Raw genomic sequence first — 20,153 nt, forward strand, 5'->3', positions numbered from 1 at the left:
AATAATCCCCTTCCCATGTCAGTATAAGCTCCATGAAAGCATGGTCTTTGCTGTGTGTTGTGTTTTTTTCTCCTGTATACTCTCAGGTCTTTGAACAGTGCGTGGCAGAGTAGACACTCGAAAAAAAAATGTATTGAGTGTTAAAGCCATTTTGAGACCCAGTCTTCGAAGGAGTAAATCAAACAATTTGATTCTTCGATAGTTTGTAAGGGCTAATTTTACAGAAACTGTGGCAAGGCAACTATTATTGTTTTCATTGCTGCTTTAGGTCTTAATGGCTGTTTTATTTTTAACCTTTATTTTAGGTTCGGAACTTTTTTTTAAGAACTGAACTTACTACTTTTTAAAAAGTGTTGCGGAAATTTTTTCTGCCATTTTCTTTTTTATTTTTTTTGAGATAATTAGCAGATTAACTTTACTGAGTTTTTACTTATTACAATCAATTAACTAAAGGCACCAATCTAAATCACAAACAGCTGCTTGGCACCAGCTGCAGCTGTGAAATCCCTGAACTCCTTGATTCTGTGACCCTCAGATGTTTTAGCTGAAGCACAGGAAAGTTCCCAATCATGGTGGAGCTTTGGTTGCAGGCCATCACCTCATAAGGTTGATTTTTAGCTGCCGAGTTCTATTTATTCATAGTTTCACTAGTTCAACAAATATGTATTGAGTATCTTCTATGTACCTGTTACTGTAATATGCACAGGGAATCCGAATTATAAAAATTACTTCCTGTAAGGAAATTAATACATTAGTTATTTTTAATGTTTATCTGCTCCAATATGCCTAAGAGCTCAGACACAGTCCACTCAGTAGAAGTGGCTTCCTGTGGAAGTAACTGCCAAGCTAAGGAGCTAGGTCTGTGGAAGAGGCACGATGGGCTGTTTCAAGTTTTTAAATTGGAAAAACAAATTTTCCTCCTTTGGGTGGAGAATCACTATAATAAACATAACTAAATAGACATAAAGTTCCTTTCCCTCTCAAACAGGGATCTGTATGATTATATTGTTAAACACTCATTACCTCATTACTAGACCCAGCATCATCTATTAAAAGATAAGAATAAACAGCTCACTGGTTTTCTTGCTTTGTTAGCCAAAGTAGGAGGCATGAAAAATACCAACATAAGCAGCTACCACTTATTGAATGTTTCCCATTGATAGCTAACTAATTTACATATATTTTGTCATTGACTCATTGCAAGAACTTGATACAGTAAGTACTATTATTACTGGTTCACCCTACGTTTGGCTTTGCCTGAACAGTACCAGTGTATACCTGTTATCTCAGTTATTATAATTTTTGATTACTATAGCTTTATTTTTATTTTTTATTTTTATTCGACTTTAAGTTAGGGACACACACCAAAGAACGTGCAGGTTTGTTACATAGGTATACATGTGCCATGGTGGTTTGCTGCACCTATTGACCCGTTCTCTGAGTTCCCTCCCCTCACCCCCACCCCACAACAGGCCTTGGTGTGTGTTGTTCTCCTCCCTGTGTCCATGTGTTCTCATTGTTCAGCTCCCACTTATGAGTGAGAACATGCAGTGTTTGGTTTTCTGTTCCTGTGTTAGTTTGCTGAAAATGAAGGTTTCCAACTTCATCTATGTCCCTGCAAAAGATATGATCTCATTTCTTTTTATGGCTACATAGTATTCCGTGGTGTATATGTACCACATTTTCTTTATCCAGTCTATCATTGATGGACATTAGGGTTGGTGCCATGTCTTTGCTATTGTAAACAGTGCTGCAGTAAACATATGTGGGCATATGTCTTTATAGTAGAATGATTTCCCTGATGAATATCAATGTGAAATTCCTCAATAAAATACGGGCAAACCAAATCTAGCAGCACATCAAAAAAGCTTATCCATCATGGTCAAGTTAGCTTCATCCCTGGGATGCAAGGCTGGGTCAACATATGCAAATCAATTAATGTAATCCATCATGGAAACAACCAAAGACAAAAACCACATGATGATCTCAGTACATGCAGAAAAGACTTTGATAAAATTCAACATCCATTCATGTTAAAAACTCCCAATAAAATAGGCATTGATAAAACATACCTAAAAATAATAAGAGTGATTTGTGACAAACCCACAACCAATATCGTATTGAGTGGGCAAAAGCTGGAAGCATTCCCTTTGAAAACTGATACAAGACAAGTATTCCCTGTCTCACCACTCCTGTTCAACATAGCATATAACTTCTGGCCAGGCCAATCAGGCAAGAGAAAGAAATAAAGGGTATTCAAAAAGGAGGAGAGGAAGTCAAATTGTCCCTGTTTGCGGACGACATGATTCTATATTTACAAAACCCCATCCTCTCAGCCCCAAAACTCCTTTAGCTGATAAGCAACTTCAGTAGAGTCTCAGGATACAAAGTCAGTGTGCGAAAATATTCCTTTACACCAACAATGGACAAGCAGAGAGCCGAATCATGAATGAACTCCCATTCACAATTGCTCCAAAGAGAATAAAATACCTAGAAATACAGCTAATGGGATGCGAAGGACCTCTTCAATGGGAGCAACAGACCACTGCTCAAGGAGAGAAAATTTTAATAATCATTGTAAGAAATGGGTAGCATTCTGTCTCTAGTTCAGAAAAATACTAAATTTTAATTTTCAAATAACAATCAGAGGTACAAATTTTAGTAACTGACATCTGTCATCTCTAAACCTATTTTTCAAAATCTAAATAGCATAAGTACTTTTGGTCTTTTGTGTTTTTTTTTTTTTTTTTTTTTTTTAGACAGAGTCTCGCTCTGTGGCCCAGGCTGGAGTGAGTGGCGCCATCTTGGCTCACTGCAAGCTCCGCCTCCCGGGTTCCCGCCATTCTCCTGCCTCAGCCTCCCGAGTAGCTGGGACCACAGGCGCCGCCACCACGCCCCGCTAGTTTTTTGTATTTTTTAGTAGAGACGGGGTTTTACCGTGTTAGCCAGGATGGTCTCCATCTCCTGACCTCGTGATCTGCCTGCCTCGGCCTCCCAAAGTGCTGAGATTACAGGCGTGAGCCACCGTGCCCGGCCTTTTGTCACATTTTTATTCTACTATTGAGCTTTCTGTAAAGGAGCTGGAACAGCTTTCATTTTATTATTGTAGATCATGATATTTTTCATGGATTTAACTGTGCTTTTTAGGCAATTAAAATCATAAGGCTAAAATAAACACATAATTTAGAGTTTTTCCTTAAAATTATTTTCTTGATAAGTTGTGTATTTGAATAGATTATTTATGTATCAAATTGGTATGTTTGTGGCAGTGGAGTTATATCTCCCTCTTTTGGAAAGCCAAGGAATGGCGTTTTGATTGAGTTTAAATTGTTCTTTTCATATTTTCAGTTTATATAATTTCCTGAACATACAGATTTAAAAATAATATTTTTCTCTGGAATAGATTTTCCTTGGAAATTTTTTACATTAATAAAAAGTTAAACTTTCATGTATATATGCACATGTATATTTCTTTAGATGTGTAGAAAACGATAGGACTTTTGACATGTGTTTCAACCCAGGAAAACTTTTTATTTTGATATTTGAAATGCCTTTATTTTTACTTGAAGAGAGTCAGTTTTACTTTTTCTGTAATTATGCAACATGATTCATAATGTCTGTTTGAAAAATAGGACCTAATTTTAAAAAAATGGAAAGAAAAGTAGCCCTTATAATTATTAATGGCCTAGCCCTCTAGGCTACCATCCACTCTTGATAGATTTTATGGGTATTCTTCCTAATCTGTTTTTAGGCATTTATAAACTGTCCTTGCCCTTGTCCTCTGCCTCCCTGTATTTATATGCTTTTTATTATCATAAAAATGTGATTTATACTGTGCCTATTAGTCTTCAGTTTGCTGCACCCCTCCCAATATATCATGAAAATCTCAAAAGGTACATTATTATGTGAGTTACTTGGGTCAAGTCCATACACATTATTAATAGAGTGATGACTACAAGGTATAAATTAATATTTATTCTGGCTAAGCATTGTACTTTGATATGAATGACTATTATAAAAAGAAATAAAATTTATTAATATACTTATTCTAGATCACTCAAGTCTGTTTCTTATAAAGCTAACATAATTTTATAACAAGTGTATGCTTTCTTGAGGTATTAAAATCAGGGCTCCACCTTCATTACCACTGCTTAGAAGAACAAAATGTTCATTTTCTACCCTCCTTGCTTCCTGCATTTGGGCCACAGAAGTGCTCTGAATTTACCCTGTAAATTGTTCAACAATGTTGAGTATTTTGCTGGATATAGTTTTTGTTTTTATTGTGTACTCCTTTGTAACTTTGCCTACAGATTATAAAGGAGAAGTGCTTCAGATTTAAAATTTAAAAATTAGCCATTGACATATCCCAAGAAGACCACTTGCATGTAATGTGGGAAGAAAATGTTTACAAGAGCCAACAGTAGGTTATTTTACTTTAACAAGTCTCATGTCTAACATCAATCTAGTAATTTTCATTTGTTTAATTTTCATAAATTACTTAAAGAACTCATTTAATCAGCGTTTCTAAGAGGTTAAAAACACTACCTCAACCTACAGAAATTAAATGGATGTGTAGTATAATAATATATGTGAATATATACATGTGTATATATAAATATGTGTTACTATTATGAAACACTGTTGCAAACTTCCTTTGAATTAAAAAATTCTCTCAGAATAGGCATTATTTCATATACAAATTAGAATGTAATGAAATAATATAAGCTGAAGAATATACAGGTGATGGCTTTTGTTTGTTGTCTTTGTAAATAACAATGCCGTTGACATTTGCATATTTATATTAAACAGGGTTTACTCTATCATTATGCTAAATATAGTTAGTTTGTGATTGCCAATTAATTCTATGTCATTGACTTAAGAAGTCACATTTACAGTCATGTTGAGAGGTTTGAAGTGATAATAATAATGAAATAATAATCTGTAATGTTTTGCACTGGTAATTACAGTGGCTGATTTTTGCAAATATCTGTTCATGTGACTAGAACTATAAGCAATCTCATGAACACATTGTTCTCAGCTGAGTAGGAGCTCTTTCCACTTGATCTTGAGACATGAACTCATTTTAAAATTAATAATGAGTTATTATATAAAAATAATTTTAACATCTGAAGAAATTTTGTTGGTTTTCTTTTTCTTTTCAAAATGTTGAGGCATTTTAGGCCCAGATGCTCTCAGGTTTGGACATACCTGTACTATTTGTCTTTGTAGTGCTGGCAGTTTTTGTTTATGTTTTTTTTTTTTTTGGACACATTCAAGTTTTCTGTTTTTGCCATTTAATTTTCCAGGCTCTGCCATTTCCTTACCATTCTTTATGGCTTCAGTCCAGATTTTGCCTCCAGCTTTTTTGCTCATGTGTACCTTATTCCAGTTCTTTTCTAAAACTTACTTTGATTCCAAACTTTCTGATATTCCAGATGTGTTGTGTTCTTCTGAAATGATGTCCTAGGTTAAGTCAAATTATGTTCTTATTTTTCATAAAAAGAGTACTGCTTCTCATCTTAGTTGAAATACAGATCCCCCCTCCTCTTTATCCTCTCTGCCCCGAGCGATCCTAGGTATTGCCAACTTCTGTTTCTTTTTGCATGATAACTGTAATAAACTCTGTTTATAAAAAATAAATTTTAAAATTTGAATTTTGAAACCAAAAGCACAGAGAAATTTTTTTTTTCCATGCACAGCCCCCTTTTATGATTATTTCTCATGAAAAAGCTGATTCAGAATGTGCACATAATTATGTGTAGGAAGGTACAAATAGAAATTATTAGTGTCATGAACTAATTAGTGGTGACATTGAAATGGGAAAGGTTCCCTTGTCCCCCTCACAGGGTGTGCGATGGGGGTGTGGCTCCCTACTTCAGTGCCCCGCTGCTCAAACCCCTGCAGGAACTCACAGAGGGGCAGGCTGTGGGGCTCCAACCCCACGGCAGTGGCTAGGGGTGGACCTTTACAGCTCATGGAGCCCCAGTGGGCGTGTGCTACCATGTGTTTTTAGTTTGCTGTCTATAGGCAGCTTGTGTTAACCAGCTCAGTTAGACCCTCTAGCTTGTCACAAGGACAGAGGGTTTTCTGTGTCCCATGTGTACTGGAAGAATCGGATCACATCTGGACTTGGAGGATGAGTGCAGGGTTTTATAGAGTGGAAGTAGCTCTCTGCTGATGGGGGAGCTAGTAGGGAGATGGTTTTCCCCTGGAGTTGGGCCCCTCAGTGGCTCTGGCTGTCCTCAGATTGCCCCGGCCAAACTCTGCCTTGTCCCTCAGTGTAGGGCCTGTGGGCGTGCTGGTGTCTGTTAGGGTGCTCTGCGGCTGGCATTCCCCTCCACATCCTCCTGGGTTCCAGCTGCTTATGCTAATGTGGTCCTCTCGACGGCTGGCCACCTGTGTGTCTGCCCGTCGGGGTCCTGGGTTTTTATATGCCCGTGATGGTTCATGGCGGGCCAGGGTGGTATTGGAAAATGCAACATTTGGGCTGGAAGGCAGGAGTGCTCATCCTCACCTAGGTCCATGGGGGTCGAGCCCTAGCCAGGGACCCACCTTTCTCTACCCAGCACTTCCTTTCCCTCGTCTGTATTATTTAAAGGGACCATACTTTTCCCTTCCTCGCACTCCCTTATCAGCTCGATAGTTATCTTTGAGTTTTCCACTCTTGTGACTATGTAGCTAATGGGATTTTATTAGATTCAGCGTCACTCTGCATTCTCAGGCATAAACGATTGATCCCTGTATGATCTACCTCATGTACTTGCTGCTTCCTTCCATTTCTTATATGAGTTCATTTACCATATTGAAATCTAGCGGCAAGGGAGTGAGAGAAGTGTGGTTTTAAGCTTTCCATACTCTCTAATACAAGGAAAGAATGCAGAAAGGCAGTCTGACTGACTAAAGAGCCAGTATCTGCTACAATTTTAAAATAAAAATTATGTATTGAGAACAAAAATATCAAGTTTTAATAATGGCATTTAAAGAAACATTGATAACTTTTTTTTTTTTTTTTTACAAAACTGTTAATGTTTGGCAAAATGATTGATGTGATGCATAGTATAGAAATTGTGAAATTAAAAAAAAAATGTTGATGGGTTAGAGCAACAGGGCAAGATGAGAAGCTTGAGTAAATTTACCAGGCTCTTTTCTGATGGCATTCTCAAGTATAGTGGAAACTTTCTCATAAGTAAATGATGTGAGTTTAAGGACAATCATAGGGATGCTCAGGACCACAAATGGATAAATTCTGAGCCAGCGTGGAAGCCTTCAGTGATTTAAATGTGATTAACTTAAATTGATAAAGATATTTAAATTTTATTTTTTGAGAATAATAAATTAGTAGGAAGGGCCGGTTGCGGTGGCTCACACCTGTAATCCCAGCACTTTGAGAAGCTGAGGCAGGTGGATCACCTGAGGTGGGGAGTTCGAGATCAGCCTAACCAATATAGAGAAACCCTGTCTCTATAAAAATACAAAAATTAGCCAGGTGTGGTGGGGCATGCCCGTAATCCTAGCTACTCAGAAGGCTGAGGCAGGAGAATCACGTGAACTTGGGAGGTGGAGGTTGTGGTGAACTGAGATCGCGCCATTGCACTTCAGCCTGGGCAATAAGTGAAACTTCATCTAAAAAATAAATAAATAAAATTAATAAAATAAGTAAATTAGTAGGAAGATTAGGCAATGAAGGATTAAATATAATTGTAAATTTTTGTTAAAACATAAGAAATACATTTAAAATGCAAATCAGAGATTGAGACAAATTTTATTGCAAAATATTTATGATTTGCAAAAGTATTATTCCCAGGGTTTTAGGAAATATATTCCCTGTAACCTGATGTTTTCAAACCTCTATGATAATCTATTATTTTTTTTAAATACAGATCTATCATTTGATTACTGGAACACTGGTACTTGTAGCTACTGTCTTTTACCTTCTCAGGTCTAGCTTTTATCTCCTAAAGCCCTGGACTGCAGATCCGAGAATCTGAATCAAGAGTGACTGGTAGGATGGTGGCAGTGGTTAGAAATCAGGCTCAGGCATCTTTCAGGTATTCCCCAGGAGTTACTACTGCTTTTCAGGGTTCAAAACTGCTGTCAAAGATACATGTAAAAGCCTAATATTTTCTTACTGAATTAAGGGGGAAGATGTTTGTATTCCAGGCATGTCAGAGTATACAGATCAATCTTAACAAGTGTTTCATGCCACAGGTGGTTATGGGATACATTTCAGAAAAATAATTATAAAAAGCATTCGTTTTCTCTATTTTATTTAATGCTTGTACAAATGAATTACCATTATCTAAAAAATTATACTGTCCATAAAGTTCTGTTTCCTGATTGATCCCTTAATGTAAACATTGATTCCATGGATACTTTAAATGTATTAGCAAACTTATTTTTCTTCTATCTATGTACTGTGAAATATGTTGTATTTTATCAACTTTTTTTCTTTCTTCAATGTGTGCATAGTATATTTTAAATATGATTATAAAGTCTGGAAAATTGAGCACTTTCTCACATTTTTCTTTAGGAATACTTTTTTTTTTAATTGTTTCATGCTTTTTTTTTCTAAATTATGTAAGCATCCAATTTTTTTTCAAGATAGCTTTTGTTTAGTTTGTGATCTTTTATTGCCGTGCCAGAAAAAGGAAGAAAATTACAGTTCGTGACTGTTTAGTTGGGCATTATTTTTGGTTATATTTAATAAAAGTATTTGCACCTTGGCCAAGTATGCCTCCAAACAATAATGAATAAAGGTATGCCTACAGGAAATAACTATTTTCTCCTGATAAAGTGCATACTATACAATCTCATTCATGATTTAAACATTTACATTTAAGCTGGGTGCTTTTATTGAATACCACAGTTAAGTTTATGTTAAATGTCAAAATTAATGTTTAACTTTCTTCAATTTAAAGTGTGTGGTTTCGTGTGTGTGTGTGTGTTTTACACTTCAGTATGTTCATCTTTATCCATCCTAATATGTCAGTAGCATTACATTTCCCCACATAACTAATACTCAAATTGAAAATTATATCTTCTCATGAACATACAATTTTTTTAAAACAGTCAGCCATAGGTCACTGCGTCTCATCTTATGAACATTCCCCATGCCTCACTCTTTGGTCAGGTGAGTAATTCCCAGGCCTGTGCTTTATTGACTGAAGTATGTTCACTAGTTTATTCGGTAGTTCTCTCTACTTTTCCAGAGAGGCTATCACACTTAGAGATCAAGCTCAAGTTTGCTGCCTTGTGCCTTTGCTTTATCTACACAAGACAGGGGCATTTATGTTTAAAGATTTAGATATACCTGAACAAGGAAGGATGAAAGTAAAAAGGTTTATTGTGTAGAACCCTATTATTTACCACTGTTTCTTCCCATCATCACTGTTTCCACCTCTAGTGCCTGAGTCCTTTATCTAAAGGTCACTCCAATTCTTGACCATCTTTTATAACTTACTGGAATGCTGTTAAAAAAAATCAGTTGACAAGAAATTATCCAAATGGATCTAGTGCTGCTGGTAGTCGTTATCTCTTTCCCATTATACAAACTATTTCATCACTTTCTTATTTCTTGATGGTTGTATTTACTTTCATCATTGTACATACATATCTATTTCCAGTTCTTTTTCCTCTAATATCACCTATACCTTGCAAAAGACAGATTTTTTTTGTAGAAGAAAGGAGAGAAAAGAATGATAGTGTTCCAACCTGTGAGACCTTAATTTGTAAAGAATATTTAAAGATTCAAGAGGAATTCATCTCATCATTAACTGTTTATTTAATAGTCATTAACTATATTCTTGGATGTAATAGTCTTCATGTTTATTAAATACGTAATTGTATGTTTTCTTAAAAGATCCTATAATTTTTAGAATTATGTATTCTGTGTGTAATCTTTGGAATTTCTCTAGATTTCTTTTAGGAGTTATTTCTTTTTTTTCCTCCATGCTGTATATTTTACTTCATTGCAATGGCACTTAGAATGATTGCTTAGGGGCGGGCGCAGTGGTTCATGCCTGTAATCCAGCATTTTGGGAGGCCGAGGTGGGCGGATCACGAGGTCAGGAGTTCGAGACCAACCTGTCAATATGGTGGAACCCCATCTCTACTAAAAATACAAAAAAAAAAAAAAAATTAGCTGGGTGTGGTGGCATGCGCCTGTAGTCCCAGCTACTTGCAAGGCTGAGGCAGAAGAATCCCTTGAACCTGGGAGGCGGAGGTTGCAGTGAGCCGAGATCACACCACTACACTCCAGCCTGGGTGACAGACCGAGACTGTCTCAAAAAAAATTAAAAAAATATAAAAAAGAATGATTGCTTGAGAATCATATTCTTTTCTTCAAATGATTGAATTTACCACTAGGTAGACTTTTGTAATTATACTTAATAAAATATTTTTAAAAGAACTTCAACTCATCCTGCAATAGTGCTTCCCCTATCCTATCACTTCTGAAAATACTTCTTAGATTTTTTTTTTATTGGCTTTATACCAAATTATAACTCTGTTTACTTAATAGAATTCTAGCCTTCACTGCACATGGACGAGTCTCTTTGAAGCACACTTTTTCAGTAATGAAAACTCACTGATTTTTTCCCCTTTTCATAGCTTTTTTCTTTTATTACGATATTGATCTTTCAATATCTTGGATGTTTAAATCCCATATTTTTGTGTCATGTGTAATTCATTCGTTTTCTAGTCTAAGACACCTAATCAATCTTTACATGATTACAACATCTCAGCATTGTTCCTTTTCTTTTCACTTAGGAGTGGTTATTCTCACTTGTTCAGGGATATCGTTTTCAATGCCTGCTTCCTAAATCTCGAATAATCCCTTTGGACTTTGTCTTTTTGTAGCGACCTCGCTTTGTAAGGTTTTTGTTCAGGTAGTGTACTTGAAATGAAGCAAACACTTTATCAGTCCTACTTAGTTGTTTCTTTATTTCTTTAAAGATTTGTCTCAGTAGAAAAGCAGAGAAAGAAAAACATATTACAATTGTAATACTCCTTAACTAGGCTAGAAGATAGGGAAACTAGGATATAAACCTTGGGGGATAATACTCCCTTTTATAGGTGCAGAAGCTTCTGTCTCTCTAAATCGTTCTAAGTCAGGGCCTGCTTTTAGAAGTGACTACTGATCTTTATTTACTTTCACAATATTCTGCAGTTTCTACTGTCCTATATGTAACTATTACAGAAATGAGTTTGTAATATATTTTTAATTCTTTAATTGGTGTTGTCAGGGACAAAGAAGCTATGTGTATTATACCTCAAAAATAGTCTGTTTTTGTTCTATGCATTGGTGTCTGCTATCCCAAAGTTTCGTATAAATTGATCTGACACTCATTTGTATCACATTACAGATTTCTTTTTCATAGCTAATATGCTCAGTCTTTTCCTTTAATGAAGTTTTAAAATTATGATTAGTAAGTTTTTATTTTTGTTAGAGAAACTCTTTAACTATCCTATTCAAGCTGTTGCTATGGATTCAGCCTTGGAAAGGTTTCTTGTTTTTTATTGAAGAAAAATAATACATTGTGATGGCATGTTTTAAAATAAGAAATCTAAAACAATGGGAGCTAATGAAATTTTGTCTATAGGTTATTGCTTTAGAAGTTCAACTAATTTCGATCCTTTTTCAGTTAAGCTACTAGCAAGGATATCTTCTTTTGTCCTGTGTGGTGTCCAGTCTTGCATAACATAAGAGCTCAGGGACTCAAGCTAATCATTTCATCTCTCTCTATCCACCTCTGTCAATTCCTGAATGTTGTAGATGTAAAGAGCCTCATAAGGATGATTTTATATGCATATGTCTTGTGTAAGTTTATTTGACTAATTGAAAACTATGAACTAAATTATGAGGCAAAGAAAGAGATTTCTAAAATATATGAGCTTTAGTATCCAGATAAAATTAATAGAAAATTAAAATAATTTCAAGAAAACAGTTATGTTTATTTGGTATCCATAGGAGGCTTAATATATAATGTCATTTATATATAATGTCATTATAAATAATATATAATGTCATTTGTAGCCTAAATATTACCCTAATTTATATAATCTTACCAATCAACTAATACGATTTTAGAAAAATTCACTCAGGAATTGGTCCTTTATATATCAAGGTCTATTATTATTAGAAAACTACCTTGATAATTTTAATGATGTCTTTATTTTAATTCTCCATTAATAGAAATATAAACTCAAAGTTCACAATGAACTAGCAGTTACTATGAAGAGTGTTTCTGATTTTCATCTTCCTAATTAGGAAATTCAGAATGCAATCTGCAAAGACCTTCTTTTGTACAGAAGGTATCATTCACAGATTCTTGGCGTAGGATGTGGATATTTTTTGGGAGGCCATTTTCAGCCTCGCACAATGGCAAAGAGATTCTTTCCCATATAGTCTTCACATAAGCTTAATGAATGTTAAATTGGCTCAGCAGAAATAACAAATAGAACTGTGAATAGAATTTATACAAACAGGTCCTGTTTTAAACAAAACAAGGATAAGTAGTAAAAGATTAATTCGGTTACAATGAAATTCATGAGCTTTACTTTAAATTATATTAAGTTATTTTAAAGTTTTAGTGATTACAAATTCTATGCATTTAAAAATAATGTTTATACTATATATTTGTGATATATAATTTAAATAAAACACATTTGGCCAGGCGTGGTGGCTCATCCCTGTAATCCCAGCACTTTGGGAGGTCGAGGCGAGTGGATCACCTGAGGTCAGGAGTTCAACACCAGCCTGGCCAACATGGTGAAACCCTGTCTCTACTAAAAATTATCTGGCCATGGTGGCGGGTACCTGTAATTCCAGCTACTCAGGAGGCTGAGGCAGGAGAATTGCTTGAACCCGGGAGGCGGAGGTTGCAGTGAGCCAAGATGGCACCATTGCACTCTGGCCTGGGTGACAGGAGTGAAACTCCATCTCAAAAAAAAAAAAACCAAAAAAACCTCACACATTTATTTCTTTGGGATTCAGGTCATTGGTAGAATTGTTAGATTTTCCTCTGGAATATCACTTACTTTTCTACTTAATTACAAATTTTTGACTACTTTTTTCCTTTTTTATGTTCCTTCCACCCTCTTCTATAAATTACTTAAAAAGTAATTATAAGCTGGGCGCAATTGCTCGTGCCTGTAATCCCAGTACTTTTGGAGGCTGAAGTGGGCAGATCATCTGAGGTCAGTTGTTCCAGATAAGCCTGGCCAACATGGTGAAACCCTTTCTCTACTAAGAATAACAATTAGCCAGACCTGGTGGCCTGTGGCTATAAATGCCAGCTATGGCAAGATAATCACTTGAGCCCGGGAGGTGGAGGTTACAGTGAACCGGGATTGCACCATTGCAGTCCAGCCTGGGTGGCAGAGTGAGACTTCGTCTCAAAAAAAAAAATTAATTATAATATGTATGTATGCATGTATATTCCTGTTTCTGTCTCTGTGTGTGCGTGTGTGTGTGTGTTTCAGTCTCATTGTAAATACACATATACATATATATGCACACAGAATACTGATAATTAGCATTGTACACTGGTATGGCTATACTTATTAAAATAAATACATTTTAATATTTGATATATAGGTACTGCTCAGGGACTTTGTTAGTACCACTCCTACCACCCTCATGTTTCTTACAGAACTTCCAGAACTCAAGACAACTCAGCTACTAAAGGATTAACAGCTGGGAAATCAGGGGGCCTGTACTCTGTGGCCATCATCTCATCTGATTGGTGGAAACATATAATATACATGTTGTTAAAATATGTTGGGTTTATGTGTACATATACCAAAACATTGTTTTACACCTTGAATATATATAAATTTTGTTAATTATAACTCAATAAAGCTGAAATTTTAAAAGTCAAATTAAAAAGAAGTGGAAGTAGTATTTTTCTGTAAATTAGAAATCACTTGTTTGATAATTCACTTTGACCTGTACCCTATCAGATAGTTATCTTGATCAATATGTTTTTTTTTTTTTCACTCTGCTTTAAGCAAAAATTTTTTAAAGAAAACCTCCTCCTCACAACATTAGGAGATGTTTATAGTATAATTGGGGCAATTTGAATTATGTGATTCAGTAACTGTGCCTTTTCTGTTAGCCTGCTACACTTTCCTTCATGAAACCTAAAGCTACATTCATTACCATCTTTCAGAGTATGCTAACACTTACTTCTAACCAGCTGAACACATCTGATGTTTTTATATAAAATTGTTGGCCACCTAAGGAACATATTATCTCAGTAATTTTCCAGTACATGGAAAATTTGCTTTTTGCAAGAAGCATTTTAAAATATATTCCAAGCATGAATGAATACACACACACACACACACACACACACACACACACACACTTTTTTGTCTTCATCATTCACTGTTTTTTATATTGTGTATTTGAGTTTTAAATGACATGTTCTAAATAAAATTTGACTCTAAACCATTCATTAAGTTAATTTGACTATTGCAAAGTTAGAAGTTTCTTTTATTAAATTACTTTTGTAATCCAATAATGTCTTTTGATGATAACCTCCTGTAAGTCAAATAAATAATTTGGCTCATTAAAAAAGATTATTATGGTATTATTTGGTATTATTATGGTATTATTTTCATTATTATATTTCTTTCAAGTAATTTGATATATTTTGTTAGGTTGTATTTCTTAATGTGTTAATATACTTAAGGTACACAAGAGGTACACCCTAAGGAGGAGCATACTCTGCAGATGTATATGTGATTACATAATTCAGATATCTGTAATCCTTACTAAGCCGCTGATATTTTTGGAATCTAGAATCTATACCAGTAAATGAAGTGATAACATCAAAACATATAGCTAGAAAATAAAAACTACTCACAGTCCCCTTACCCATATTTAACCTTATTGATATTTTTATATCTTTTAAAATACTTTAGACTGTGAGCTTTTGTGCATTTACATTAGAAAGATACAATATATTCTTCCATATAGCTTAGAAGATTTCTTCTGCAATCTTTAATATGCTTAAATAGTGTATATTTTTTAACAACTATACATGATTCAGTCATTCTGTCTTTGCTAATAGAAGTAGCACTAAGACTAATAGACAAGGACATAGTTTTTGGGGGCACATCTCTGATTGTTTCCATGGGCAAGCTTTTATAATTAGTATTGCTGATTCATTGAAGTTACTTTTTTCTTTTAACTTTATTTATTTATTTATTTTTTATAGACAAGATCTTTCTCTGTTATCCAGGCTGGAGTGCAGTGCCATGATCATAGTTCACTGTACCCTTGAACTCTTTGGCTCAAGCGATCCTCTCACCTCACCCTCCTAATTAATGAGGACTGTATGCATGCATCATCATGTCAGTTTAATTTAAATTAATTTAATTTTATTTTATTTTTCATTAATATTTTGTAGAGACCAGGTCTCCTTATGTTGCCCAGGCTGGTCTCAAATGTCTGACCTCAAATGATCCTCCCATCTTAGCCTCCCAAAGTTCTGGGATTGTAGGTATAAGCCGCTGTACCTGACCTGGAATTAATTTTTCTGAGGTTTTGATGCAGATTGTCAAATTGCTGTTCAGAAATTTTGGACTGCTTTATACTCACACTAGCAGTGTATCAGACCTCCCATTTGACAGTATCAAGTGAACTCTTTTAAACATTAGCTACCAGACTTCTTGTTGAAAGATCAATCAAGCCAGCTCTTTCTTTCAGTTTGCTCCATAGTATGCTGACATTTTGAGGTTGTGAGTTAAATGACTTAAAGTTTTCTCTAAAAATTTTTCCGACTGGAATTTGAACTCATTGGAGCATAACACATGCAGGATGTACCCTCCCCCTCACCAAAAGAGTTTTGTGAGCAAAGTTTAGTGCATAAAGGATGTAGTCTTTACTCTCTGATTGTCTCTCAAATTAAATTTACTTATATTTGTTATGATACTCTTATTTAGCTATGGAGATTACAACAATTTAGGAACAGAAAGTGAAAAGCAAGGTGAGATGGCTACTATAGACAGGTGTACTAGTAAGGAAAACCTAAGTTACTGTAAAAAAAAATGCTTGCAAAATTCAGAGGCCTAAAGAGTAGAGATATTTATTATGTACCAATCACAGGTCAGTGTTCTGGATCTGGTAGAAAGTTTTGCTCTACTTAACATTTGGGTGCAATTCCATTAAAAAAGAGAGAAGGAGAAAATGGGAACATTAAAATGCTCCCCTCCAACAAGCAGCCCTAGTAGAAACGACTCTTAGAGTAGGAGAAGACAGAACTTTTGGAAACAAAATATTGAAGTGATTCACTGAATGAGCAAACACTCCTTTGTCAGGTCAGTGACTTGATTTTACCCTGCCTACAGACTTAGAAGTTAACCTGTTACCATACCATCGATTCTGGTCCAGGACTCCTAGAACAGAAGTAAATTATTTTATTACTCATGGCACAGTAGACATCATATTTTCATTGGCTCCCCTTGTCCTCCAAACCCTGTAGGGGTGACACTATATGACCCAGATGACTGCTGCTCACACATTGGGTTCACAACATAGCTAGATAATATTGAGCCTGGAGAATCCCTTCTTTTGTAGCAGCTCTGTGTCTTCAAGGGTGTCATTATGTTATCCTTGAAGGTTGCTCACTAGAAGGACAGCCCTAAGAAATGGCTGCCATTAACAGTGGTCAGGGCCTTGCCATCTTGGTGTACCCAGCAAAAGATGTAAGAGCATCCGAGAACCATGCAGGGACTGTTCTTTTCAACATTCAACACCCATCGTTCAGCAGCCTCTGGAGACATTTCTGCGTACAGCAAGATGAAGGAATTAGTGTTCCGAAGGATGTGGGAGTTAAATTCTGCATGAAGTAAAAATTTCAATGTCTCAAAATTGCAAGTATTTTCTCTGCCTAGAGACACCTTCAGAAACGATTATTTTTTATGATCTGCCTTTTAGAAGCCATTTACAAAACAGACAGCATAGATGGATAGATTAGCCAAAGTGGTAATCACCGCAAACTGATTGATAGTATTTTGTTTCCTCATACATTGTTCTGGGTTGATGAGTGAGCAGAAGGCCCTTTCTCAAACATATTACTGTAGTACATCATACTACAGATTCATGTAGGTTAAGGGACTTTTTTTTTTTTTTTTTAAGGTTAAAATAATCTAAAAGTAGGTTGGTCTTACTGCTTCATGTTTTGTGATAATCGCTTGAATAATAGCAACACCTGGTGATGATTAGCTTTAATAAGTGGGAGGCATAATGGAGGAGAAATAATTGTATTCATGTAAGTTAGATATTCCTTTCACCACTTACCCAGCCTCTCCATTGTAAACCATAATTTATTATTTTTTGGCATCTGAAGGAAGTGCTGGGGAAGCCTGTTCAGAGAAGAGAAGTGAGTATTAGAAGCTCTGTGTTGAGCTTTTGGCTCTGCCACTTGGTTATTTTGGGATTTTTGGCAACTTACATAATCTCACTTAATATTTGGGTCACAAAGATTTTCTGGAATCAAGTGAGATAAGAATGTAAAAGTCTTTATAAAGCATTATACAAATATTTAGTTACTAAGAATTGTGAGTACTTAAGCTTTTGTCTATTAGAGGAGACTGAAGAATACATTCTCCTCAATGATGAGGGCATAATATAGCTTTTAATCTGGATTTTAAAAATTATATTCTACCTCCTTTTAGAAAGTTTAGTAAAAAAGACAACTTTGTGTAAAAGCTACAATTTCAGCCTGGTGCATTGGCTCATGCCTGTGATCTCAGCACTTTGGGAGGCTGAGACAGGAGGATCACTTGAGCCCAGGAGTTCAAAACGAGCCTGGACAACACAGAGAAACCCCATTTCTACAAAAAAAATCCCAGCCCTCGCAAAATTAGCTGAGCATGGTGGCACCTGCCTGTAGTCCCAGCTCCTCGATAGGCTGAAGTGGGAGGATCACCTGAGCCTGTGAGGTCGAGGCTGCAGTGAGCTGTGATCACACCACTGTACTCCACCTGGGTGACAGAGTGAGACCCTGTCTCAAAAAAAAAAAATAAAATAAAAATAAATAAATAAATAAATAAATAAATAAAAAGCTACCATTTCAATCATGTGGAAGTTCCGTTTATATGGCTGGATAAATTCAAAATCATTTATTTAGTTCTAAGTCTTAATAGTAGATTCAGTAAAAAAATAAATTTTATTGTTATTTTTTATTATCAAAAACAGTAGTGGTATTGTTGGCAAATATGTGAATGGATGATTAAAGGAGCTAATGCTTGGTTTTGTATGGTAAAGAATACAGCAAATAGGAGGTAAAAGAAGTTGAGAAGGCGTGGAAAATATTTGTATGTGTCTGTGTGTGCACTTTGTAAGTGTTAATCAAACCTGTTCTTCTTAAGCTTCCTGAACATGTTTTCATTAGTTGCTATAGAAAGGAAACAAAATAGATGGTTATATAACTCACTAATTCCTTTTTTTAATGGAGTAGGATGATTTTCTCTCATTAATTGATTTATTGACAGAAGCTTCCAAATAATATTCTTGTCTTTTTAGTATCTACTGTTCGTTTAAGTAAGCACTCTCATGACTAGTTTGCAGTGGTGGAAATTGCCAGAAAGCCATAAAATGTTCACGCTGGAAGTTACTTTAAGGATGATATAGTAACAGCAGATGAGAAAACCAACATTGATAGAATTATGTTCCTGAAGGTCACACATCTGTATGGTGGTCTAGATTCTTAAGATCATTCATCCTCTCCTACTTGTAGCAGTACTCCTCAACCATTATGTATTATCAGAGTTCTGGACGTATTTTAAAGCAATAACATCTCATTCTCTTTTTAGGTAGTTATTACTAGTAAAAGCGGAGAGATCTTGTATCGTATTTCACCGTGGGCGAAGTATGTGGTTCGTGAAGGTGCTAATGTGAACTATGATTGGCTACACTGGGATCCAGAACACTCATATGAAGTGAGAACAACAAATCTTTAAATAAATTATTATTCCAACACTTCTAGGAAAGTTAATTTTTACTTTTATAACTTTTGTAGTAATGTTCAATGCTTCTCCTCACTGACAGTTGAGCATTTTACATCATAGTATTCCTCTTACACTGTGCATGTATCAGAGTCTGTCTTCTGTAGCCAATAACATATAGAAGCTAGTTTTTGTGTAGTCTGTTTTTGAGGTTAAGGAAAACAGAATACTAAATTGCTATATACTAATCTGTAAGGGATACTGTGTTTGTTTTTTTTAACTATAATTTCTGATTTATCAGAGACTCTTTAGTGCAATATTTCTCAGTGTCATGGGTTTGAATTAGGATAAATGTCCTTAGAAACATGGAATAGGGAAGACCATCTCATGAATGTATTAACTAGGGTAATTTTTACCGCCATATTATTGACAAGTGTTCTGTGTATATTTGAACTCACTTTCTGTCCTTTTAAATCATTGGAGTTTGTTGATATATACTTTGCATTTGATAATTACGTCTGTATTTCATGGATCTTACATTTTCTCTGAGGCTTAAGCTCAAAAAATAATCTTTACTCAATGATAAGGCATAAGCTATTACATGATTTATCTTTTAAAATCCACTAACAGGACTGTAAGGACTTTTTCCTAAAATAAAATTTAGTGAGTGTAGCCCGTGCCTTTTATATGTGAGAATAGTTCCAAGTGTTTAAGTATATTCACCACTTTTTAAAAATATACTTAATCAGGTAGTGTCATCCCTGAATTCCTGGTTTAATTCTATATGTAATTTATATTCTGTAGTTTAAGCATTCCAGACCAAAGAAGCCACGAAGTCTAAGAATTTATGAATCTCATGTGGGAATTTCTTCCCATGAAGGAAAAGTAGCTTCTTATAAACATTTTACGTGCAATGTACTACCAAGAATCAAAGACCTTGGTAAGTAATAACTGTGATTTTTATTCAGATAAAATTTTAATGAGTCTGTTCTCTTATTAGAAAAGCTAATTACAAGTGTCTCTTTTTTGTGTTAGGAGATTAAATATGTAATAGAAATACATTTTATTTTAGGCTTCTCAAATTGCCCTGTAATAGTGATAGCATAGAAAAGAGAAATGGAATAAGATAGAGCATAAGAATTAAAGATATTATTCCAATTTCAATTTTAAGTAATGTGAACGGATGACTTCCAAAA

The 20,153-nt window shown here is 35.1% G+C and overlaps 1 protein-coding gene across 5 annotated transcripts in view; it reads left to right on the plus strand.

Annotated features, from left to right (window-relative positions):
- GBE1 (1,4-alpha-glucan branching enzyme 1) overlaps positions 1-20,153 on the plus strand; it is a 276,669-nt gene that overhangs the window by 88,255 nt on the left and 168,261 nt on the right. For all 5 annotated transcript variants that reach the window (XM_065539304.2, XM_005548413.5, XM_074033667.1 and 2 more), the window contains 2 exons: positions 18,826-18,951; positions 19,762-19,897. In XM_065539304.2, coding sequence (XP_065395376.1) covers positions 18,826-18,951; positions 19,762-19,897 — 262 coding nt within the window. The remainder of the gene's footprint in view (positions 1-18,825; positions 18,952-19,761; positions 19,898-20,153) is intronic.

The sequence above is a fragment of the Macaca fascicularis genome, chromosome 2 (genome assembly GCF_037993035.2).
Source record: "Macaca fascicularis isolate 582-1 chromosome 2, T2T-MFA8v1.1".
Taxonomy (NCBI): Eukaryota; Metazoa; Chordata; class Mammalia; order Primates; family Cercopithecidae; genus Macaca; species Macaca fascicularis.